At 37.6% G+C, this 25852-nt stretch overlaps 2 protein-coding genes across 3 annotated transcripts in view; both read right to left on the bottom strand.

The window, feature by feature from the left end:
• The window catches only part of CDK13 (cyclin dependent kinase 13), a 49352-nt gene extending 40100 nt beyond the window's left edge, over positions 1-9252 (bottom strand). The window contains exon 1 of the mRNA XM_063304163.1: positions 7444-9252. Coding sequence (XP_063160233.1) covers positions 7444-8693 — 1250 coding nt within the window. The 5' untranslated portion in view covers positions 8694-9252. The remainder of the gene's footprint in view (positions 1-7443) is intronic.
• A 13325-nt stretch (positions 9253-22577) lies between these two features.
• LOC134498038 (ras-related protein Ral-A) overlaps positions 22578-25852 on the bottom strand; it is a 45281-nt gene continuing 42006 nt past the window's right edge. For both annotated transcript variants that reach the window (XM_063304159.1, XM_063304160.1), the window contains exon 6: positions 22578-24946. In XM_063304159.1, the coding sequence (XP_063160229.1) occupies positions 24824-24946 (123 nt within the window). In that variant the 3' untranslated portion in view covers positions 22578-24823. The remainder of the gene's footprint in view (positions 24947-25852) is intronic.

The following is a 25852-nucleotide window of genomic DNA, read 5'->3' as shown; positions in this document are numbered from 1 at the left end:
TGGGAATTGAAAAAGCAGAAAAGGCTCTGAAAAAAGGCATAGACAAAGATTTAATTCACTAGCTATAACAAAAATTAAGTTTTATGGGTTAACTTGGCTATTTTTAAGAAACAAATTATCATGTGCATATGTTCTGTTAATAAACTATTTTATTTGTTTGGGATAATTTCCTTAAATAAGTTCATTAGTTCAGTTTAAAAGGTGGTGATGGACATCGCAAAATGTTCTCAAAATGTCCGTTATCAGTTAACTGAACTGATGATAGTTATTAATACATCCATTTTTTAAATTAAAAATTAATCTGGAAAAAAACAGAGTAATAAATTGCTTTACATCACAGGTACCATCTAAAAATGAAAATATCCAAGTGCTGAAAAATATGGGTTCAGATTAAACATAAAAAATATTGTATGCCAAAAATAGAAATTATAGAATCTTTTTGACTAGTAATTTAAGTCAAGTCCACTTTACTTAAGATCAGTAATGCTCTTTCGTTAAGCAGAAATAATCCTATCTGAATAATTTTCAGAATTAGTGATTCAAGTGAATTAGAGATTATTATAATACTTCGTAGATTCAGATTTATCATTGGAGGCCCACATAACATCTGCAGCAGAATACCTTTCACCTATCCTGTAATGAAATCCAGGTTCAACTACCCTAGTTTCACCTTTAAAAACTATTACTCTGCTACTAAGATCACCTAACAGTTTCCCTGGCTCCTGGTTTACCTGATTCCTGGCTCCTGGTTTACCTGAACACAATTCAAAGTGCTGATACATTTAAAGTAAAACTGCATACAGCTTAAAGCATAACTATATGAAGAAACATCTCCCCAAATGAACCTGACATACACTGTCATCATTTTCTAAGGCCTTTTTCCATGCATCTGGTTCACTTCAACAAGATAAACTACTACCAACAATAAAAGTAACTTTTCCACTGAACTATCTTGGATTTAAAATGCTTAACCGGTGCTATTTTTCTTTCTTCTTTGAACCAGGCCATCCCCTTTTTATTTTGAATATGGTTTTATAAAGCTTATGTTTTTTGTGTTCATTACCTTTTTAAATTACTATTTCATTTTATATTGTTAAACAGCTGACCACCTCAAAATCAATCAAATTCATCATGACCAACACTACAGTTTCAGCAATTCAACCTGTAAAACATTCATGGCTCCATCAGGTCAGACTTCTTTGGATGAGTTTCAGGTTTTAAGGCCTGATGATGTCTGGTGCTTGGGTGAATTCAGCGAACTGCATTACTGGATCTTCTTGAATCTTTACCCTTAATGCTTATTACATCTAGTAGGATACTCAAATTAGCATACATTATCAAAACTTAACAAGGACTGGTCCCATCCTTATTTAAAGAGGCTATAATAAAAGTTCTCAAGGGAAGGGAAAGGAAAGGAAAAGAAAGAAAAAGATTACTGGAACCAGAAGATATAAATAATTATAGGCCAGTGGCCAACATCTACCTCCTGGCCAAGGGGCCCAAGAATGTGGTACTGATGAGATCCAGGCAATCTTGGATGAAACAGATTTTCTAGATCAGTAGTCTCAATCTCAAATGAATATGGAGGCCACATTACACACACAAATGCACCAATGCATACACAAGTGCAACAACCAGTGGGCCACATTCATACAGACACAAAATGCAACTAATATTGAAAATGAGTTGAAACCAATTTATCTGGAATACATTGGTTGATATGATATGATATAAAATATAATATATAACCTATCAACCAATGTATTCCAAATAAATAAATTGGTTTCAACTCATTTTCAGTATTTCTTGCATTTTGCATCTGTGGCCCACCAAACGTCGCATTTGTGTATTCAACATCATGTTTCTGCTGCTGCAGTCAGCTATGATTCCATGTGGTCGATGACTATATAATTTATTGTCCAAACTGAGATACTTTTGAGAGTGATAGGGGATTCTAAAATGCTTATACCATAACATCATAGTCTGTGTGTATGTATGTATATTTTCTCCTCTTGTTTGCCCCTGACCTCACCTCCTATCCCTGTAGCACCTCTGGCAGTTCTTGCTTTGGTTCTTCACATCATTGGCAGATGGATGAACTAGCTGACTCAGATGAAGCAGAAAGGGTGCAAGCTAGCATTGCAGGGGAGAAGTAAAGGCAGCATCAGGCACTCTTTCCTATTACCTCCATTGTGAAGTCCCTGGACAGCTACCACCTTCTTCCCCATATTACAACTTGAACAGCACAGGTGTTGTTTCTCCCACCTAGTGCTAGCATCTCCTCCACAGCAGCACTGCATAAGCCAGTGCTGTGGGGAGAAGTAAAGCCAGCATTGCGCAAGCTGGTGCCACAGGAGAGAAGACAGCTCAGCAGAGGTGAAGGACGTAGGAAGAGATTACCCAGGGCTCAAAAATCTAGAACAAATGCACAGTGAGGACAGAAAAGATGAGACAGCAGGACCTGATAGGTAAGCCATCCTGGACTGCACAAAAAAATATGTTTGCAACCCCTATTGTAGATGTGCCTCAAGCAGGGATTAGGGCTGGATTTGGCATGGAATTGCCAATTCGGATTATCTTTCCTGCAAGAGACATCGGGAATGCAACCTTGTCAATTCTCCTGGCTTTCGCAGCAATATCATCAGCATAATATTCTTCTAGAGAAGGTGTCCTGCTAGGTATGGTGGAACAACTTTAAAGCTGTTACATTCATATCTTGGTGACCAGATCTATCCATGCGGAGACATTTTTCCTTGACACCATTGGATTTAACCTATTCTAGATGGTGTGGCATCCCTCATTAAGTTTAGGGGTACTTTTGAATCCAGCTTTGGCATTAGAGGCACAAGAGGCCTCTGTCAAGCAAGACACTTCTCATCATCTTGAACTATGGCCCTCCTTAGACAGCAATGGTCTTGCATTGATAATCCATGCCCTGGCAACTTCTCACTTAGATTATTGCAGTATTTTATATGTGGGGCTTTGTTTGAAGATTCAGTTAGATAATTCAGAAGATTCAGTTAGTAACAAATGCTGCAGCAAGAGTACTGTCTAGAACTAAGCATACAATCTTCAGTGACCAGCCATTAATTTCTGGTCTCAATTCAAGTTGCTGATTTTAACTTATAAAGCGTTCACAATGTGGGCTTCTTCCTATATTCCTATCTGAATCCCAGTCTAATCATCAGATGTTCCAGATGTCCTCCCATGGAGCGATATGACAGGTTGCTATATGGCAGCAGGAACTTTCAGCTGCCTTCCAACTATGGAATGTCCTCCTCAATGAGATGCACTTGCACATATCTTTATTTTATTTTTGGCACCAGTCACATTTTTATTCTCCCAAGTTTTTCTAATAATAACACCACTGCGATTTTTTAATCTTCAGTTGCTGCTTTTTCTTGTTATTGTGTTTTTTAATCTTATACTGTACAGTTTATATATTCTAATTTTTCCACAGTCAGTATTACAATCAAATACCCCAGTATACAATTTGAAATTGTACTACCTATTCAATTCAGGTATGAAATATTTACAGTAAAGCATGTGAATTAAAACAGTGATTATGCATGGAAACATATCAATTGCATGAATGCCCAAAGTGAAAATTCCTGAACAGTTCTAAATTGCTATATAGCACATCTCAAAGACTCAGAGGCAATTCTAACTTGCTTTCTCAAAACAATTGTAAACTTAAAATGCTAAACTGCCCTAATTATGGGGGGGGGGGGGAAATAGCACAAATGGAAAGTTAGAAGATACAAAACTACAATGGTTCCAAAAACTAATTGTACTGAATCTCTGAAGAAAATAACTTCAACTTTATGCATGTAGGTAAGTTTAGACTCTGAGTCTACAAGAGTAGAGGATATTCTCGGGGGGAATTTTTTGCCTATTCCTACCCACTGAGGACTCCTGTTACGAACCTCAGAAAATCTCTTGAAAGGTAACAGTCAAAAACAGATATAAAAAATCATCAGGAAAAAGTCGCATAACTTGCATTTTCTTGTGGTTTTTTTCCCCTATTTGTTTCTTCCCATTTCAACAACACATAGACCATCCCAACTTTACACCAAAACAAAATTAAAATTCCCCTAAATGCCTGTCCTGAAAACAAATACCAATATACTAAACTCATTTTGACAGAGTAAAACATATGCCCCTAATCAAAAATTATATGAAATGTCTATGGAGACTTTAATTTTATAGATTTAACTATAAATCCACTACTATTTAAATTATGTTGTTCAAGAATGCCTGTATTTTGGGGCTACTTATGTGACCATACAGAAGTAGCTAGAATCCTAAATATTAGAAGGAATGGTAACTGGGCATCCCGAGCTTTAAGAAATTATCAATGGTGTAACACATTTATAACCCATTTTCACCTATTCCTTCAATGGGAAGCTAAACTTAAGAGGTTAAAGAGTTTAAAATAAATCTCTAAACATCTAATTATACCTTTCAACTCTCAGCACTGCAGAAAACCAAACTGACAAATCAGGAATATCTATCATTCCTCACCTTGCTAGAAAAACGTATCTAACATATCTGTTAAGAGACAAAACAATATACTTCGTTCAATTCTTCAATAACACTGAATAGAGTATACTACATTATAAAGGTAAAGCTGCCCACAAGTCAAGCAACTTCTGGTAACTAACAAACAATCTTGAATTCCCTGGTGGTCTCCTATCCAAGTACTAACGACGCCTGACCTGCTGAATTTCCACACTCGGACAGGGTTAGCTAGGTGCAGCATACACTGAGATATATTACCGCCATATTACTTAACGGTGACAGCATTCACCAGAACGAGACAGAACTAATCAAACCATATTTTGAGCATAAATACAAAACACTACAACCCAAAATTTCTATCAGTATATGCTCATTCATACCAAAGTTACTGTTGCCTTGATACTACATTCTTCACAGAAAGTCTTCTGAACTATCCCTTAGAGAACAGTATCAAAAGCAATCAAGTCCCTATTCAGCAAAATAAAATGTAAAGCCCAGAAATATTCCCAAGGCACAGTTCAAGAACAACACAAAATCACTTGACCTTCTTAGCAAAGAATGGTCAAATCTGGTATTAAATCATTCCCACGGCATTTTAAGGATAATCAGGTCAATAACAAGAAAAAGATCACCTTTTAATCTGTTTTCATTAGCATCTTACACAGATACTCAAACAAAAATTTTGGTATTTAATATGCAATTACAGATTATTATGGATAATTTTTTTCTATCTTGTTTTTGCCTACTTCAGCTTCCAACACATTTCTATAAAAATAATTACACAAAGCAAAGATCACATAAATAAAATCAAAATTGAAGCTAGAATATTCCACTCCTTAAAATCCAGTGACAAAATCTGACCAAAGAAAAGCTTTAGCGAACTGATTTACACATTTCAAAGGCAGAAGGAAGACAGAATGTAAACTACTTAGTAGTGCCCATTATTTGCTAGGGTCTACATTACCATATTTAATAGAGTCCCTAAAATCAACTGCATTTTTTTAGAAATGGAACAATTGTTGTGGTTATATATGTATTCACTCTAAATACGATTAAGTTTAGACTTAGAGACAGACTTTGAGAAATTAAACAAACAACTGTATCATGAGTACATTTGTAAAGAAAAATAAGATTTAAAACTGAAGTTGTTCATTCCAACAGAATTATTGTTGCGAGAGAAACACAGTTTCAAGAGAAACACTGTTTCAGAATAATTTATGTTTTATATATGCTTTTAATCACTAACTTCTCTGACATAATAGAGAAGAGGCACATGGTTAAAATAGTAGAGAGATACGCAACAAAATGTGAACATTACCAACCATGAAGTTGCTTTCTAACAAGACCTATCTGTTTAATCAGTGTGGATCAGACACCATGTCATAAACAACACTGGAAAAGGTTGTGGCTATAGTTTATAATACATTCCTCCTACCCATAAGGCAAAAAGATCTTCAGCATGTATGAAGATTTCATCCAGTCAGTAGTTGAGAGGATGAAGTTATATGTATGAAATTCAATGGAGCAGGTGCATGTAACCTAAGGATAAAAAGTGTGTATATTGTTTCAAAAGTGATCTCACTCACTCACAAACATTCCCTTTATACAATTTTCAAATACAGTACTAGTTATGAAAAGAATATATAATAAAGACCAAAACTCTAATCAGCATAGAAAAAAATACCTTAAAGAAACTAAGTATTTTCACCTATTTCACTTCTACCCACCACCCTAAAAGATGACAGCCTTAAACAGAACTAAAACATACAGACTATAAAACTTTATATAACAGAGGATTGTTACTGTCTGAAGCTTGGGAAAAGACCAACTATCTTAGTATCCCACATGAGAAAGGAGAAAAAGAGCTGCCTTTCATCAACATAAAGAACTAGGGAAAAACTATTTTGTAGGCTAATTACGGACAAACCCATATTACCTTTGAGAAATGGAGGTCTAGTTCTCCTTGTAAATAATTATTTTCCATTTTATCTTAAGCTTTTCCCTCCTTTCTTTTTACAGCTAAACTGTTGGTTGAGGTCAGCTTATTTTCATTCAATGTTTCATTAACTGCCTGTTTATCTAGTGATACAGTAACTGCTGTATCATTTGTTCATTTGATGAAAGCCAACTTGGAGAGTTGCATACAAAGACATGTTAGGAGATCCACTGTTTTATCTAGAAATCCCATTGAGCCTAATGAGGTTTACGTCAGAGTATTTGTGTGTGTGTATATCTGCATGTGTGGTTGGCCCTCCCTCCCTCTGTCTCTTTCTCTCTCACACACACAAACACAGAAATATCCAGCAGTTAGGAAACAATTCTCAAACCTGTATTATCAGGTACATCATGAAGTAAAATCAACTGACAGATTGTGAATATTCCTCAGTCAAATCTAACAAACAAGCCTGATTATTCAGAACTCAGTTTACCTGAAAATTTTGCTTCCACATACGTATATTTATGTCATTAACCAGTAATTGGGTCAAGAAGAGATTTAAGTGCAAAAAAGAGTTTTACACCAGATCATCTCCCTTAACAGCAGTATTTCCTCAAATACTGTCTAATGCCAAAGTAGATTTTCCATTTCTAGCTGCAGTAGCTAATGCAAGTATAAGAACTATTTTTTAAAAAATACCCATTTCTAGTATCTTTGTAGTTGATGCTTCATATGTTTAAAACATTTGGGCAGTTGTATTTGTCTATGCTAAACTCAGGCTTTTTCCCCTAAAGTTTTAAAAGTTGCCCAGCTCCCAAAGATACATCATTTTATCTTTAGCCCATCTCACCCTCAGTATTTCAACCAGAGTTATCTTTGATTAATCAGCTGGAGGACATACACTTACTATTATTGTGTTATCCTAATATTTTGAAAGAATAGCCTGAAATACCGCGTTTTTTAAGACTCTTCAACCCATTTATTACCTGACGGCGGGACTATAAGGGCTGCGTGAGCGGCGTCTGTAAGGACTCGGTGATACATCTCCACCGCACTCGAAAGAACTGTGCCGGCTGTAGCTGGGTGACCGACGCCAGTAAGGGCTAAGAGAAGAACGGGGACTGGGGGATTTGCGGTTCCGTTGGCTTTGTGAAGCTCTGTGGCTAGTTGGGCTGTCATCTCGGTAAGGACTGGGAGACGATCGTTGTCGCCTGTAGGCCCTGGGTTCTGCCTTATCCTCCCGGTAGGCTTTAGGCGGTTCCTTGTAAGCTGAAGGAGGCTCTTTGCCTGCTTTCGTCCGGCTCCGGTGGCTTTTACTTTCCCGGTCTTTCCGACTGCTGCTAGGCGACGTAGCTGAGCCCTTCCTGCGGCCGTCGCTGCCGCCGCCGCCGCCGCTCCGGGAGCCCTCTCGGTCCTGGCCACCGCTGTGGTTGTGGCGGCTGCGGGACTTGGAGGAGGAAGAGGAAGCCTCGGCTCCCCCCCTGGCAGCCGCAGCCGCGGCCGCCCCCTCCTGCTGCAACGGCGCCTTGTCCTTGTCCTCCCCCCGCCTGCGGTGCTCCCGGTGCCGCTCCCGAGAGCGACGCCCGCTGCTGCTTCGGTGCTCCCTGCGCGGTCGCCGGCTGCTCCGATCGGCCTCAGCGCGGCTCAAGCGTTGTTGGTTGCCCCCGCCGCCACCGGAGGACGCCGGACTCCCCCCGCCGCTCCCTGCCCCGGCCGTCCCGCCTCCCACCGGCCCCTCCGACTGGGAGCTTACGTCGTCGTATTCTTCGGCCGCCGCCTCCACCAGCGGCCCCAAGCCCGCCCCACTCCCGCGCCGCTCCGAGGCTGCGAGGCCCGCCCCTGCGCCACCTCCACCAGCGCCCCCTAACCTGCCGCGCCGCCGTTTGTGCCGAGACCCCGAGCGCCGCTTGCCTCGCGGCCGCTTCCGCTCCCCCCCTTCCCCACAGCAGGAGGAGGCGGCGCCGCCAGTGGCCGCCAGGAACAGCAGGGACTGCGGCGGCAGCGGTGGCTGCAGGAGCGAGGGCTGCAGCAGCGGGAACAGCAGCGAAGGGGCCGGCGGACCCGCCACAGGTGACGGAGGCAACGGGGGCGGCTGCTGCGCCGAAGCGTAGCGCTTCCGCCGCCGGTGATGCAAACGCTTTTTTTCTGCCACGGGCGATTCAGAGCCGCCGCCGCCGGCCCAGGCCCGGACACCGCTCCCGCCTCCGGACGTCGCCGCCTCCGAGGTACTCGGCATCGGGATCACTCCGGCAAACAAGAATCCGTCAAGACGCCCACGAGGAGGAGAAAGAAGCAGCCGCCATTGGGCCCCCTTGCCAGGTTCGGCTCCGTAGGACGAGTCTCTCCTGCCGGCCTCCGCCTCCTCACATGGAAGGCCAATTCCTTACGAGTCGCCCGCTGGGCCGTCAGCTGTCGCTTCCACGAGCTCCTAAAACCAGCGCTGGCGGCCTCCGCTTCGCCTGACACAAACCGGCCCCATTTCCCGGCTGGGCCCCGAGTGAGGCCTGCGCGCCTCTTCCTTCGGTGCTTATGCCGCAAACGGCTCAAGTCTTTCCCCGAACGCTTCGTGTCCTGCCGCTCCTTCTGCTGCCCACGGCTCGTCGGCTCGCTCCGTCCCCGGGAGGGCGAGGGAGGGAAGAGAAGGAGCAATTGCCCAATAGTCTCCGTCGTCCTCTCTGTTCGCTTCTCTCCCACTCGCGCGCACACAGAAAGAGACAGAAGGGAGACGGCCGGCGCAGCCAGCACAACTGCGCGTGCGCGACTGCTCTGAAGTAAGAAGCAATGAGCCTATCTCTAAGCTGGAGTGTTCGGTTTGTTCCTTTTCCAAACCCAGTCAACAAGAGCTCGCGAGACTTTCCGTCTCTCTCTTCTCCCGCCCATCAGTACCGGAACATTTGGCAGGCAACTTCGGAAAGTATCCTTGCTTCTCGAGCTCAGAGCTACAACAGTCCTAAGTGGTAATCTCGTGAGTCTTCCGGTTTTGCATTGATGTCAGTCGAATCCTCCATGTGCGGGGGAAGAGTGTCGGTATTAAGTAGGACTGAAGAGCCAGTCAGATAAAATGCAGTCATTTCAAGTTATAAAGGATGCTGAATGGGGCGGACCTTTGTTATTCTTTGCTGCATTAAGCAGAAGCTCAGGTGACCTTGCTTGCTCGCGAGAAAGCTACTACTTAGATGGGAAGAATTAGCGTACGGATGCGTAGTAATTTGGAGACGGCGGCGAAGAGTTTCAGCTTGCTTTAAATACCAGCCCTCCTCCAACCCAGAAGTGGAAAATTACCGAGTTAAAAATATAACCCTTCGCTGTTACAGGAAGCTAGGAAGGCCCCACTTGTATAATTTCTGCTTGTTTGGCAAAGTTTTAAACTCTAAAAGGTACAGAAAAATACCTGCAATATCAAATATATTTTATCATAGGCCCTACTGGACCTTTGTAGGCTTCTGACAGGACAGTATCCATCCGCCTGTCTTTTAAAAACTTGAAAAGGCCTCTTTCTCATTGCGTGGCCAAGTGTGCACTTCTTTAACTGTTACTTCTAATGCTTAAGTAGTAAAATGAGCAAATGCTTCTCTTAACATAAGCTTGATGATAATACAGCAACCATCCTGAGGCTGAGCTATCAGAATTAAAACTTTTTCAGGATTATATATGAGAATTAAATGTTACTGTATTTTGAAATGTTAAATACCAATTTTAATCTAGAGTTTCAAGGCAGATTACAAATCTGAGAAGGAAGTACACAGTTCATTTTTACTTACTGCATTTATATCCCACCTATATTTTGTAGAACTCAAAACAGCATATATAATGCTTCCCACTTTCCCCACAACCACCACCTTATGAGCTTATCAGGCCTGAGAGAGAGTATGACTGGCTCAAAGTCACCCATCCAGTTTTCACACCATCCAGTTCTTGTGGGAGGACAAGAACTCATAATCTCCTAGCTTCCGGTCTAACATCTTACCACTACATGAAATGGGCTATGTATACATTGAGAGCCCAAATCCATCTTTCAGTTTTTGACTACCATATCAACATGTCTTATTACCATTTCAAGTTTTAAATACAGTATTGTAGGAAAATGCAAAATATAATAGTAGGCCCTATTTCAGGCAGGGGGGTGTGGACATTGGAAAAGCAGTTGCATATACGTTTCTGAAGTTTAATAATGCCTATTCAATCTTTTCATTAATTTGTTTATTCTTTATTTCTGATATGCATCTAGTAACAAAACAAACGTTGGATTTTAGATAAAAAATCCACCATTACATTATATATATAGTTCAAAGTCTGTATGAGCATATTTCTTTGAGAAAATTGAATGACTTTATCATTTGAAAAAGACTGGATACATACATGTTTCTCTTATTTTAGCATATTTCATTCTTTTTGCCATTGTAGTTTAACCACTTTTTAAAAGTTGCAGATTCATTAATATGTATAATTTCTTTATTTTCCACATGAAGCTACTAACTTGTTTATTGGTTACATATGAAGAGCTTCCATACAGTCATACAGGTTCATATCACAGATCTCATCACCCCCCAAGGTCTACAGATTAATTATCCATCTGGACAATTGTGTAGATGAAATTTCCACTGTGGTTAATAGCACAGAATTATAGATATTAGTGAAACCTGCATGCACAGAGACCTAACCAGATAGGCTTAGTTTGAGCAATACTTGGCTAGTTTGTGCTCAATGTGTTGGTCAAATCTAGACAGTTAATTTAATTCAGTAAATCCAGTTGCTTGTTTAGCAACTAGATAGTCTACCATCCTGCTTATAATACTCAATATTAGTATATTGTATAAATATACCTTCACTACACAAATGTATATAATAAGTGAAGATTACTTGCATGACTGGAAAATGTTGAACAGTTCAACCCGTGATGCCCCTGTATAACAGGTATCCATTCATGTCAATAACTCACGAAAGGGGATTGTATTATTGCTAACATCTCATTGGAATAATTATCTGAAATTTACCCCATAATAGAAGTTCCAGATACTAAATATGTAGCCTGTGTAAGGACGTAGGCGCTCAAGCATATACACAGTGACAGTCTAGAGGCTTGGGCTCTTTTAACTCTTTAAATGAAGCGAAGCATCCGATCTACATTCAAAGTTGCGAAGGAGCTTTTTCCTGCGCCTTCTACAGTTTAAACTCAAAAAACCCCTTTTCACCCTCAAAGGTATGTACCCCTCCCTGCTCCAGCAGATAGTTTGGATGGTATATGGCCGGATGACCTTGTACAATAAAGGTTTAGCCTAAACAACATGGTTCACACTCCAGTCTGGCTCCCCCTCCCTGCTGGCGACTCTCAGTCTGCTGACACAGATGCAGTGAAGATGGATGCGATCCAATAAGGTGTTCTGTGAATATCTGAGCGGGGAGTCTGACAGGATGGATGGATGGATGGATGGACAGACATCCTTTACTGCATATCTACCAATATAAACACTTCATAGAACATTTCTTTTTACCACATTTTTTTTAGCCATCCACATTTTTTTCAGTTCAGCATCAACTGTTTTTAGAATTCTTCAGGAGTGAAATCCTGTCTAAAAAAAACTCTTTAAAGAATACTTAAAAGAGTACAACAAATAGAAAATAGAACCCACAGATCCTGATATTTTTTCAATGTTGTTATTCCAGCTAGCATTGCAAGTTGTAATCCAGTGCAATGGGACTTGCCTCTCCATAAGACATACAGGACTGCACAAATTTCTAGTTCAAAAGTAGCGAGGGAAATTGAGGATGTCAGTGGGCTGTTGGATATGGGAAAATATAAAGGCATTATAGTATGCATTGTCATACTAAAGGACACATATCGCTTAGTGGAATACAGAAGCAATTCATAATGGTTTCTTGCAGCACCCATGCCTCAAAGATTAAAGGTGAAGGGAGGCTAAAGCAAAGATTCTTCTTCCACAAAAGCAAGCAGAAATAGGGAAGTCAGAGTTTGGATCAAAATCCCCCATTCCTTTAGGTTCATATTTATCCAACAGTGACCATTTGAACAGCAAAAGGGTAAAAAAGGAAGAACAAGGGGGACATATACATTATAATGAAGGAATGCTTTTTAATACTTTCTGCATTAAAATTAGATAGTGGCTGGGTACTGGACACATACATTTCCTCCCTCCCAACTCCTTTGCATCCTGCTCCATTTGACATTCCCCAAATCATACTAACTGCTCCTCCAGACTCTGGATAAGGAATGCACTGTTGCCTAGCTTTCTTTCAGATATAACTTACGCTCTGAGAAGGACAAGCTAAAACCCTTGTTACTCATACCAAGCTTTTTGTTTGTCTGCTATCTGTTCACTGTGCTTCTGCTCAGAGTGTGTGCTCCATGTCCACACCATTGCTCACTATTCAATCTGGATTTTTTGTCAGAGATTAAAAATGTACATCATTTAGAGACGTTTTGCACACACACATGAATAATTTTAAAAGGCTTGCCCAAAGTTGAGCCTTGTCATATACCCTAGATTAGGTCTGCCATATCTACGCTGCAACTGGATAACCACAAAATAACAGATTTTTCTGTATCTCTTTGCAGCCACATCACCTGGGCCTCTGGAGTTTTGCTGCCCAGATCTTGTAGCCCTAGCATGGACTCTCTCTGACTGTGCATGCGCCAGGTCCTTCTTAGTCCAGAGGAAACAGTGAAAACAGAGTCAGTAATCCAATAAAACTGCTGTTTTGCTTAACAAAGACTGAACTAACTAACTAAAATCTGTAGTGGCAGCATATCCATGCTGTAACTTGCTGCAGGAGTCTCTTTGTCATGAAGCCAATAATGTTCAAGAAGGTGCCTGAAGACTCCTAGATTATGAGACTGGCAAATAGTAACTATTACCATCGTTACTGCTGCTACTGTTGTGTGAATAACGTTTCACAATAGGAACACCTTTTGTCTTGCCCAATCTTGTGGGTTGTACTTAGAATGCTGTAGGTTAAAGATAACTTAATCATTTACAAATGTATTGCTCTTTGAAGTGCATGTAAGGGAGATGGTTGTTGGCTTTGATAACAAAGTTAAAATACAGAAAGTTGCATACAATGAAAAATATAAAATCCTGTGATATAAAGCAAATTATAGGGACAATATGCTTCTGTAAACTGCCAGTTTAATTTCTGCAGTTAATGATCAAATCCCAAGATAACTGCATCTTTGGAAAGGCAAACTGTTTCAACCAGACTGAAAGTCTTACCTCTTTATACTCATTACTAAAATCCAGTTTCCTATTGAAAATCTCCCTCCCGCTAAAAAAAAAAACAAAAGACAAAAATTACTCTGTTATTGGAATGAAACGTCATAGTGAAAAAAGGGCAGATTACTGCTTTATCTGACCTAGGTTCACTTTAATTAAACGTAGATGTTTGATTTTATATATATTTTATATATTATATTGTACTACAATAAAATACTGCAGTGGCTAAGTTCATAAAACAAGCTAATCCAAAACTAAGCAAACTACATTATGGCTTAATATGCAAATCCTTTGTCTTTTTTTGGCACTAAGATTTAGTTGTCTTAGTGACTAAATGAATAACTATTTGCAAATCTGTTTTCTAAAAATACAGTAGCTATTGTCTATTTATTTCAAAAATATCTAATATGCCTTCATCCTGATTACCAAGGTAACATACTGTAAGTACAATAGTGCAAATAATAGAGCATGTCAAACTTTAAATAACAATAACAGAACTCAACAAAATTAAAGTTATTAAGCAGACTTCTGGTGGGAATATGGACTGAACAGCTCCGCGGGCAGAACTGGCATTGTGGCAGATTTTTCGGGCTCAGGCTGGTTTCTCCTGAAGCCCAGGAGCAATTTTCCAGACCAAGGAAAACACTTGGAAATGACCCATTTGTTCTCTGGACAGCGAGTTGCAGCCATGAGATCGTAAACAGTGTTCACAATCGATGGGTAAGACTTTGCTGGGAGTCTGGGATGTCAGCATTTCCAAGCCACGCTGCAGCCTTAAAGGGACATTTATTCCAGCCACCCCATTTCTAAAGCACCCGATTTATTTTATTTAAAGTATTTTTACCCTGAGAGAGGCTTTCTACATTGAGAAACAATATCTCTTGGTGCTTATCGTTATTTTTGTGATTAAAAAAAATTAAGCTTTGGATTTTGCTTTCCATCCAATACTAAGGAGGGTTGAGAGTATGTTATTGTCTCCCTGTTATTATTTTTTGTGATAATTTTGAAGTTTTAGCATTTTTCCTACACATTGAATCTGCGTTCTGAACTTTTACTTTCCTGCCGCTACTTTCTCTGGGAACTATCTGTGACCTTAACGCAGTTCGGAAATTTTCCATTACCTTTCACTTCTGCTGGTTAAATACCTAGGGGGTGCCATAACTTACTGCCTCAGACATGGAGGATCTTAACCAGGCTTTCTCTGACTTTCACCAGGATATCAAAGCAGATATTAAGCAGATTTTTTCTGATTCCTGCCAAGTTATTATGCAAGACATTCAGTCCATTGTGGAAAATATGTGGTCTAAAATGTGCCATCTGTTTGGGGATGTTGTGGATGAATCTGAAGAATCTAACAGCAATGGAAATGTCTCTCCCAAGAGATTCCAGCTTCTCTTGAAATCCTGCATGAAATTGACAATGCTGAATTGAAGAACTTAAAGGGAGAAATTGAGCTGCAAGACATGAGTGAATTTGACTTTCTGATGGAATGTTATGGAAAAGAAGGGGTTATTATGTATGGGAGGTTTTCTGAAGAGAAGTCTGTGTTTGTGAGGGGAGCAGTTGGGCTGTTTGATTTCTTTAAGAAAATAGCTCTGTGTTTATTATGGGGATATGTAAATGTTTTGGTTTATTTTGAAGTGGGTTAAGGGACCAAAACATTTATCTGGATGGTCTTTTGGCTTTGGATGCTTTTACTTAACGTTAATTATTGGGATTGGGATTATTAAGGGTTTTTTTAATTAACATTAATTCATGTTGATTATATTATTAATTATAATGGCAGACAATTTACATGCTTCATTATTTTTGATTTTTATTATAGTAGACAGGAATGTATAGAATAGTAGTAGAAAGGGAATAATTAAGTAATTGTTATTTGGGGGGGAGTTGATTAGGTGATTTATACTTTTTCTTTTCTTTTAATATAAGGGGAGGGAGCAATGGTATTTAGTGATTTTTATAACGTGCTAAGGGGTTGACGTGTAGAAATAATGTGATTTTGGTTTAATATAGAGTAAGGGATTGATTATGGGAAATTGCTCTATATCCTTAATGTTTAAAGTCGGAAGTCACTTCTTTTTGTAATCTATTTAAAATTTTTCTCTTGTGTTTTCTCACTTTTTTAGTTCTTTTTTTGTAGTTTTTTGTTTTTCTGTATCTTTTATCTTTTTCTGAAATGTAATCAATTTTTTTTAAAAAAAATTAAAGTTATTAAGAAAGACCGAAACAATACTTGAAATGCCTGGACAAATACATTGCTGTAATTTAGCATTAAAAATATTAGATTATCTTTAGGTGGAGTGTTCCCAATACAGCAGAAAAAAGCAGCTCAGCAGCAGTATTCCCAAACTGGATCTTCAACTCATAAGCAGTTACAAACTGCCTAATGCCCCCAGGATATGCCCAAATTACCCCCAGCTCAAGAACCACTGCACCAGGCAGTAGCCTAATATATAGCCTACAACTGATGATACCCTGAGAAGCTGAAGTTGCTGATGCACATGCAGGATGGCAGGGCAAGAGGTGCTTCTTGAGATGTTTCCTAAGCTATTTATTGCTTTAAAGGTAAAAGCATCTTCATTGGGCTAATAGATATTTAATACAATTATCTCAGAATTGTAATATGGCTCCATTTAGCTAAGCCAATCAAAATTATAACTGCTGAATTCTAAGCTTATCTTCAAGGATAGCTCTACCTGAGGTGCATTACACTGATTCAATGGAAATCACCTAAGCCAAGCTATCACAAACCAGGAATAGGTATAGTTGGCAAGTTAGCCCAAACTGCAGAAAATACTTCATACACATATCATACCTTATTTTTAAAAAAAAGTTTATTCATTTGGTCATTCATATACCTATCTTAAGTACCAATTAGTAACAATTCTTCATCAAGAATGAAGTTGTATACATGTTTTTTTTTATAAAGTACAACCCCAGCAAGAATTGGTTGAATATTAGTATTCTGGACTTGAGAACCACTTGACTGCAGTTGTTCCATTTGTAACAATTTAGCCAGAGTTTATTAGAACTCATCAGCCCTTTATTGCATCCAGACAATGGTTCAGCACTGTTCAGATTTTATAATCCTAACATTCCGTAAAGATAGAACTCCACTAATATAAATGTTCCTGGCCAGCAGGTGGAGTACATTTATTTATGTATACAGCAGTTTGTATGCTGCACTGATTTACCATTAATTATTTTAAGAGAAAAAAACTTTCTTATTCTAAAATTGGTAAGTTTTGAATTGTTAATATCACATATTACAATACCTACTGCATATATGATCACTGAGTAAGGAAATTCGATGGTAGTCGGTTTCTGTTCTTCAGTACTCATTTTTGATGGACTGGGTTGCTATATTACTATTATATCGGAAGTGCCATATTAAACATATAGAAGCTTAATGTAATATTCAAAAACTTTTTAAGCCATGTGCTATAAGAAAAAGAGGAAGTGCCTGTAGTTAAAACATTTCTTTCCCTGCTAACTGGTAGCACAGATTGTGTCAGTTTATTTAGAATAAATTCTTTTTTGTCATACATAATTCTAGTTTTATAGTTTCTTGTGAACTGCCCAGAGTTCTTGGTAGTCAGGCACTGTACAAACTGAAATAAATAAACCGAACTGTTGGCCAGCTAGCATTCACCAATATTACAGGATACCAGCCCCTAAGGCCAAATTCAGGATACACATTTAATATATCAGATGCAGAACTTCCTTCTTCATGAGAGGCAGATGTATGTTCTGGGTCACATACAGAACAGGATATTTTGTGCTCCTTCCTCTTTACTAGGACAAATGAGAATCCAGGTAAGGGAAAGCAAGGGGAGCACCTGTTTCAAAACTCTTTAGTTCTGTAGAAATAGATGCTTTAGCCAGGAATGTTAGATTTTTTATTTAGTTTGCTATGTGGTGCTAGTTAACCTTTATTATCTCTTGCACTTATTTTTTTATAAACTTTATTGTTTTCAAAAACTAAAACAAAAAGTAATGGCCACAAATTTCTAAATACAGACCAGTCAACACAATAATAACCAACATTAATAACAAATACCCCAAACTTAAGGAAACGCTAAAAAAAAGAAAAGAAAAAGAAAAGAATAACAACACATGTACATACAACTTACACATTGATACATACAAACCAGAAGTAAAAAAAAAAAAGAAAAGTGACATCCGCCTAACCGAGTTATAGAAACATCTAGATTATAATACCTTATTCTCTTGCTACTGACTGTATATAGAGAGAGAGATCTCCATTATTTCTATTCCATAACATCCTTATTATGAAAATCCCATAATCATTAATCTTTTTCAGTCTAGCAAATTGTCCACAAATGGTTGCCATGATTCCATAAAACTGACAGTGTTCTTGTCTCTCATCAAGTCCATTAATTTTGCCATTTGGGCTAAGTCCAACAGTTTAATTATCCATTCCTCTTCTGATGGTATTCGTGGATCTTTCCAATATTGAGCATATAGCATTCTAGCGGCCATAGTCATGTATAGAAGCAGATTTCCATGATTTTTTTCCAATTCTTCATAATACCTAGTAGAAACAGTTCTGGTTTCTTTATTATTCTAATTTTTAATATTTTCTGGATTATAATATGAATCTGATTCCAATTTTTTTTTCGCCTTCCCACACATCCACCAAAGGTGGTAAAATGTTCCCACCCCTTGAGAGCATTTCCAGCAAAGATTTGGTACATTTTTGAAAAATTTTGACAATTTATCGGGTGTTAAGTACCAGCGGAACATCATTTTATAGAAATTTTCTTTTAAATTATAACTTAACGTAAATTTTAATCCTTTTGACCACATTCTTTCCCATTGATTCAACTTAATATAACCAAAATTTCTGGCCCATTTTACCATGCATTCCTTAACTTGTTCATCTTCCTGGTTCATTTGTAATAACAACTTATACATTTTAGTGATCATGTGTTGATTATTCGTACATAATTGTTTTTTCCAGAATTGATATTTCATTTAAAAATCTAAAATTCTTTTTGTCTAGTTTCAAACGTTCAAACAATTGGCTATAACTGAACCAGTGACATATATATCCCTCTGTCTCCAGTTTCTCTCTTGTTTTCAGTACTGGTTTTCCTTCCTCAAAAATTACTAGGTCTTTATACCTTAGCCACTTTCCTTCGCTCGTACTATCTCCTCTTGCAAATGCCACTTGAGGTGATAACCACATGGGAACGTTGGGTTCCAACCGAAGCTTATATTTATCCCAGACCCTTAATAATGCCTTTCTAATATAATGATTCTTAAAATCCTTATTTATCTTGGCTTTATCGTAGCATAGATATGCATGCCATCCAAGTCTTAACTCATGTCCCTCCAATTGTAACATTTTTTTTTTTTCCAACGATATCCAATCTCTGATCCACATAAAACAACATGCTTCAAAGTATAACACAAGGCCAGGTAGCCCTAAGCCTCCTTTGCATCCTGTAGTAGTTTAAATTTAATTCTATGCTTTTTACCTTGCCAAGTAAAATTTGAGATATCCTTTTGCCATTGTTTAAATATCACATCTGCAGTAATAATTGGTATTGTTTGAAAAAGAAATAAGTAGTACATTCATTTTAATTACAGAAATCCTTCCCAAAAGGGATAAATTTAAGTTCTTCCATCTTATAAGTCTTTTCACTTCATTCCAGATCCTATTATAGTTATTTTGAAACAATTTGATATTTTTAGTAGTCAGAACTACACCCAAATATTTTATTTTTTTCTCAATTTTACACCCAGTTTTTCTCATCAGTAAATCTTGATTATTAAGTGTCATATTCTTGGTCAACATTTTCATTTTTTGTTCACTTTAAATCCTGCTAAAGATCCATACTCTTTTAATTTTCTCATTAAATATTCCACTGGATCCTGTATTAATAAAACTAAATCGTCAGCAAAGGCCTTTAGCTTAAACACCTCCTTTTTAATTTTCAACCCTTTTATTTGCTCATCGCCTCTGATATCCCTATTAAAAACCTCCAAAACTAAAAGAGTAGAGGTGATAATGGACATCCTTGTCTGGTTTCTTTTTTCAGTTTTACAGGCTTCTGCCATTTCCTCATTCACAATTATAGTTGCCCTTTGTGTCATATAGATTGATCTAATTCCCTTAATAAAAGATGCTCCGAATTCCATATTCTCCAAAACTTTAAACATAAAGATACAATTTAAATTATCAAATGCTTTCTCAGCATCTAAAAATATAAGGGCCATTTGGCACTCATTATGATATTGTAGGTATTCTATAGTGTCCAATACGATTCTTACATTGTCTTTTATTTGTCTTTCGGGTAGAAATCCACATTGGTCCTGGTGAATAACGTCCTGCAAAATTATTTTCAACCTTTCTGCTAGTACCGATGCAAATATCTTGTAATCACTATTTAACAATGATATTAGTCTATAATTCTTAATCGAAGAGGGTCCTGTCCTTCTTTTAGTATAAGACTAGTATTTGCTTCTTTCCATGTATCTGGTATAGACCATCCCGAAAGAATTGAATTCATTAGTTCCTTAAAGGGTCCAATAATCTGTTCACTGAAACATAATACTTTGCAGAGAATTCATCTGGTCCTGGTGTTTTTCCTATCTTAAGTTTCTTTATAGCTTCTAAAATTTCCAATTCCGTTATAGGATTATTCAATATTAATCGCTGATTTCTGAGTGTTTGGGGAGTTTTTGCTTCACTAAATACTATTTTCTCTACTGAAATTTCCTGTTTTCCTGTTATCTCTTGCACTTATGACTCTGTACAAATTGGGGAGAAGTGTATAATCCCCAGTGTTATTATATACTATGGGATATGTTTATGAATCCCTCTTTATAGCTTTTAAACTGTAATTCTATTTTACACAGTGGGGTTAAGGGGAGAACACTAGGTGAGGCACCTCCAAGAAGTTAATAATAGCACCAGTAACTACCAAATAGCTACACCAACACAGGAGGGCCAGGATGAGTTGATCCAGTGGTATTCTGGGAAAGGTTTGAAATCTATCGCCTTTCACTTCATTGGCTCTTCCATGTTACACAGATTGAAAAGCTGATTCAAACAGCATTTTTCAGGGTTGCTTTTTTTTTCTTTGCACATCAGAGTTGCACTCCATATTAAATCTTCTCAAAGTCCAAATACGCTTGTCATGCAATTGGCATAGCCACAACTGCAAATATGCCTTCCACATGAAGTGTATGTCTCCTGATCAGCTCAAGTGTGAACCAGTGATGTTTTATAAAATATTCTCTTTTCTGCTTCCAGCTGCTGAAACTAGATCAGACTTTAAAGTATATTTTCTTTATTTTTTCCTGTACTGTTATTTGCCACTATTTGGGTATAATATGTATTACCAACAAAAGCATTATTATTTAAGTTCAAATTTAAAGAAATGATAGAAATGCGTTACATCAGGTAGAGTGAAAGAAGAGGGTTTAGATTAGATGCAATAAAGGCAGTGAAAATGCAAAATGAAGTTTTTAAAGAAGTTTCTTTAGTGTTTTTGTTCTTACTCAAATGCTTTTTTTCCCCTATTTTTAGCAAATTCCAAAATCAGAAAGCTGACAAAAGGATTTAATGAGTGGACCCAAACTATTGCCCCTAACCAGAATAGGTTGAACAGTATCCCATAAACAAGCTGTTTAGGCATCTTTATTTGCATCAAAGAAGTATCTCCTTTCCATATCTACAGTAACTGGAACACACGAATATATTAGCAGAACTAGAAAAATGGCCCGCTCATGACAAGGTTACATGTTAAAATGTGCATATAATGTTGAGATATATAGTTTCCCCACATACCATGTCCTTTTATAGGAATGCACCTAGTCCATATTATTTTTATCTATTCATTTATTGTACATAATAAGCCGCCCCAGCCCCAAAGACTCTGGGCAGTGTACATCATCAAACAAAACCAGACATAATCGGAATATTAAAAACAAAAAATAACCACAGGAAGCAAAGATAAAAGCCTAAATAAATCCAAGATTAGCTACAGTCAACCGGGATCAAAAACAAGTTGTAATACTCTAACAGTATTAACCCATTTACAGAATTGCAGCAAAATGGGGACTGCATAATCTTCTGGCAGAGTATTTCATCAAGTGGGGGCTATCACAGAAAGAACTGTAAAATCTCTTCCATTTGTAATAACTTCCCTGAAGGTTTTTTTTTTTTTTACTTTTAACATCAAGGGATTCTCCATGTATTTGTTTTAGCACTTTACTCACTCACTCCTTGTATCTTTGTAGATGTAGACATATCAGGATCTTAGTAAAAAAAAAAAAAGTGTAATTATTTGTTGAATTTATATCTTTCAACACTTCCTACGTGGGAATCTATTTTATCCAGAGCAAGTGTAAGATTGAGAGGGTATAACTGGCCAGAATAATCCAGTGACTTTTCTTTGCTGAGATTGGACTTGAACCTCTCCAGATTTTAACTTAACCAAATCAGTTCTCACAGGAATATTCAGGCAATGAATGCTATACTGTATAGAATACTTAGGTTATTATGGAGAAAAATATTTGTAGAAGCTTTACTCTGTCGGGGCAATAACAACTCTACAGTATGGAGCATGGCTAAAGAGGAAAACACAGGAATTATGAATGGCCTGACTCAGCTACTAAGAACATAATCCAAGACTAAATTAAACACTGTGTTTAACCATAAATGATTATAGCAATACTGAATTGTCCTTTTAAAATGGTTGATTAGTTCATTCATGTGTTTATTAATTTGCTCTTTTTTTCCTACTCTACTTACCTAGATGCAATTTTGGCAAGGGCTATGAGGGATGGATCGATGGAAAGAGGTCAAGTTTGAGGCATGAATGGGCAAATAGCGAGTTATGCAGGCATGATGCCAATGTTATTAATCAGAAATGTTATTAGTAAAGGCCATTTTCATACAAACATTACCTACATATTTTGCAATAGATTGAAAGCTTCCATTTGTAAAAGTGTCTGGGATTGCATCATATATTATAAGTACGCAAAAACAGTTGATTTTATGGGAAAGGTCGAAAATTGTCAGAATTAGAAGATGGATTTAGAATCTGAAATGAATAAATTGGAGTTGGGTACACAGTAAGAGCTCAGAATATCTGAGTGTCCATTTCAAAATAACATTTTTGTTTCAATATCAGCATTCAGAGCACTTTTACATCAATTCCATTTGTAAGCTTCCTACAAGATTTCTCTACAGCATCCTGTTTGGGGAGGGGAGCTTTCATTAACTGTTTTCACTAAATAATTGGGAATTAAAACCCTTACTACAAATCACCCAGGGATATATCAGGAAATCTTTGTACAGTATCCAGACATGTCTATGGAAAGTTTAATAATGATCATTACTCTGCAAGAATGTGTTTTATAATTAACATTCTACAACATTTTTTTAAAAAAATGGAACTTTATTCATAGTCAATGGCTCAAATAGCAAATAAAAAGAGTTTGGTAAGGCATCAGCCTATGACAATTGTTATTATATGTGTCCATTGGCTTCATAACACCTTGGTTCCCATTACACAAACATCATAATGCTAGTGGTTGAACTCCCTTGGTTAGTCAGACTGAAAACAAATACACAATGAGGACCAATCTGCTTTGTCAGCCACATCAAGAACTAATTCTGCACATGATAACATCTACTGCAGGATGTACACACAACATTTCTTGATGAACAAATGTTCTCTAAACAGCCACATCACTAAGGTCTATCAGTTAGCATGTTAGATACATGTGTTGTCTATTTTGCTCAGACATAGGCTTACACAGATATATTAAAAGAGCATTTTGGAAGTCATCTAACTTTTATACTGAAACTCAAGATTCTTAAAAGCCTCAGAGATGGTGGTTTATCTTTAGCTCAGTTCCACATATTAACATTGTGGTAGTATTCCTTACAATGAAGAACTGAAGACAATCCATTTTTAATACATTAATGAGGATTTTGGAAGCATACCATCAGTATTTTGATATTGCAAAGGAAGGTAGTCAGTTGACTGATATAAACCAGAAGATGTTTCCTTTAAACAATATACAGTAAATGTTCCTAAAGTTAGAATGGAGGAAAAAAAAACCAGACAACTTTTATGTATTTTTAGATAGCCTTCAGAGTGGGACCTTATTTGTGCTTTTGAAATCCATAGTGCTCCCCTACCTGAGGAAAATATCCTTCACAAATATATAGACATGAAGTACTTACAGAAGTAAATGTCAGTATCTGTGAATTAAGGAGTAAGTGAACACTTCTAATTGAAATGTGCTGCACCCTCTTCATTTTTAAATTTAATCTCAGATGTATCAATTCGCTTTTTCACTAAAGCAATTTTCACTAAAGCAAGGAAACAATATATTCTGGATAATTCAAGATCCAGCGTATGGCACACTTTTCTGATCAAATGTACTGCTAGTTAGCTAGCAAAACTGCTCACAAAAACTGCACTTCACACTACAAGATATCATTTCACAATGATGCACACATATACTTTAGTGTGTTGCAAGGAAGATATACCCTTAACTACATTAACTCCTCAGTTTTTTCTTTAAATTAAGGCATATTCAAATATTCTCATAAGTTTATACCATTAATCTAAGCTAAGTCCATGTATAAATGACTCCCAATAGAAGCAGAGAACATAGCTAGTTTCTCTTCTCTAATTTGCATAATTTTTAAACAGCAAAAAGAAAAGCTTATATACTACCTTTGTTTAGTTTTCACCACCACTATAGTTTTCAAGGCAGTAAGAGATAAAGTGAAAATTTGATGATATAAAAGTATATGCTTTTAAGAGAAACATAGAAAGTAATGCTTTTTCGTTCACAGTTCAAGAAACTGCCCACGGGGGGAAAAAACCTTCTACATTCAGAAGAACCATGGTAAAAGGAGGCGAGTTACAACATGGATTGAATTCTGCTTCTCTTGAAGCTACATTAGATTTTTTTTTCCGGTGAAAGACTTCAGTGTTGTCCCAATTCATGTTTTAAGTGGTATATTAGAATTCCCAAACTATTAAGAGTGATTTCAGTCGTAACAGCCTCCAAATGGCATGCTCTATGTTAATGGATTTTATTGTGGTCAAAGTATGAAAAGAGTTTGAAACTTTGATTATAAAATGCAACATCTTTCTCTGATCCTCTTGGCTAGACTTTTCCTTTTCTTTTTTCCATTCTTTTCTTTGCTCTCTTCCATCTTTCTTGCTCTGATTTCTCTCATTAAGTCAAAAAATACCTAGGGGAAATATTAGTATTAATACATTTGATTGCATACTTAAATATAACATGCATACTATTTCATTTAGTTGTTAAGCCAAGAGGTATCTTCAATTTCACCTCCACCCTGAGCAGAAATTACAGAAGCTTGAAACTATTTTTAAGATTCCTCTGTAACAGAATTCCAAAGAAGCCGTAAGCGAAACAAACAAACATCCAGATCCCCCTTTCTTCATTTTTGCCGTATTACTGAAACAGCAGCTCTTGTTGGAACTCTTCTTTGAACCTACTGTAGTCCAAGGGCTCCTCTGTTATTAGCTTAGTGTAGGTGCATTTCTTCAGAGGTGATGTTAAAAACACAATAGGTACAGAAAGCACAGTAACTAAAAATGTAAAGCATGTATTAAGTCATACGAGGCAGGAAAATTACATGTCCAAACCTAGAAAATTCTGTTTTGCTGCATCTCAACTGCAGCAAACAAAGATCCTCTTGCAAAATTGACAATGGGTCTGTCGCAAGTTACGTTAAAACTTAACACATGAGAAATACCACTGAAGGCTACAGAACTAGTCTTTCAGTTTAGGAGTCAATAAACTTTCAAGGAACTCCTTGGCCATCACATACACAAGTGTTCAGTACTGCACTTTTTAGAGCAAACAAACCAAATTACATTTGCTTCTAATACCCGAGGTTTTTTTAAATGGAATTCTTCGTTATGCAGTCAAGTTTCTATGTAAGCCACACTCTCCCTTGCTTATAGGAAGGCTTTGCCCCTTCCTTCTTTTGCTGCTCCTCTCCTGGATTTCTTTTTCTGTTCTCCTTGCATTAAAAAGCTGATAACCAAAAAAAAAAAAAAAGAAAGAAAAAAAGGATGGGCTTCTGCCTCATGCTGCCAGGAAGAGAAAGGGCTGTATCCTTCCATCT

Source organism: Candoia aspera, chromosome 4 (assembly GCF_035149785.1).
Source record: "Candoia aspera isolate rCanAsp1 chromosome 4, rCanAsp1.hap2, whole genome shotgun sequence".
In the NCBI taxonomy this organism is placed as follows: Eukaryota; Metazoa; Chordata; class Lepidosauria; order Squamata; family Boidae; genus Candoia; species Candoia aspera.
Note: the sequence above shows the minus strand (reverse complement) of the source record. Positions and strands in the feature narration are given on the sequence as shown.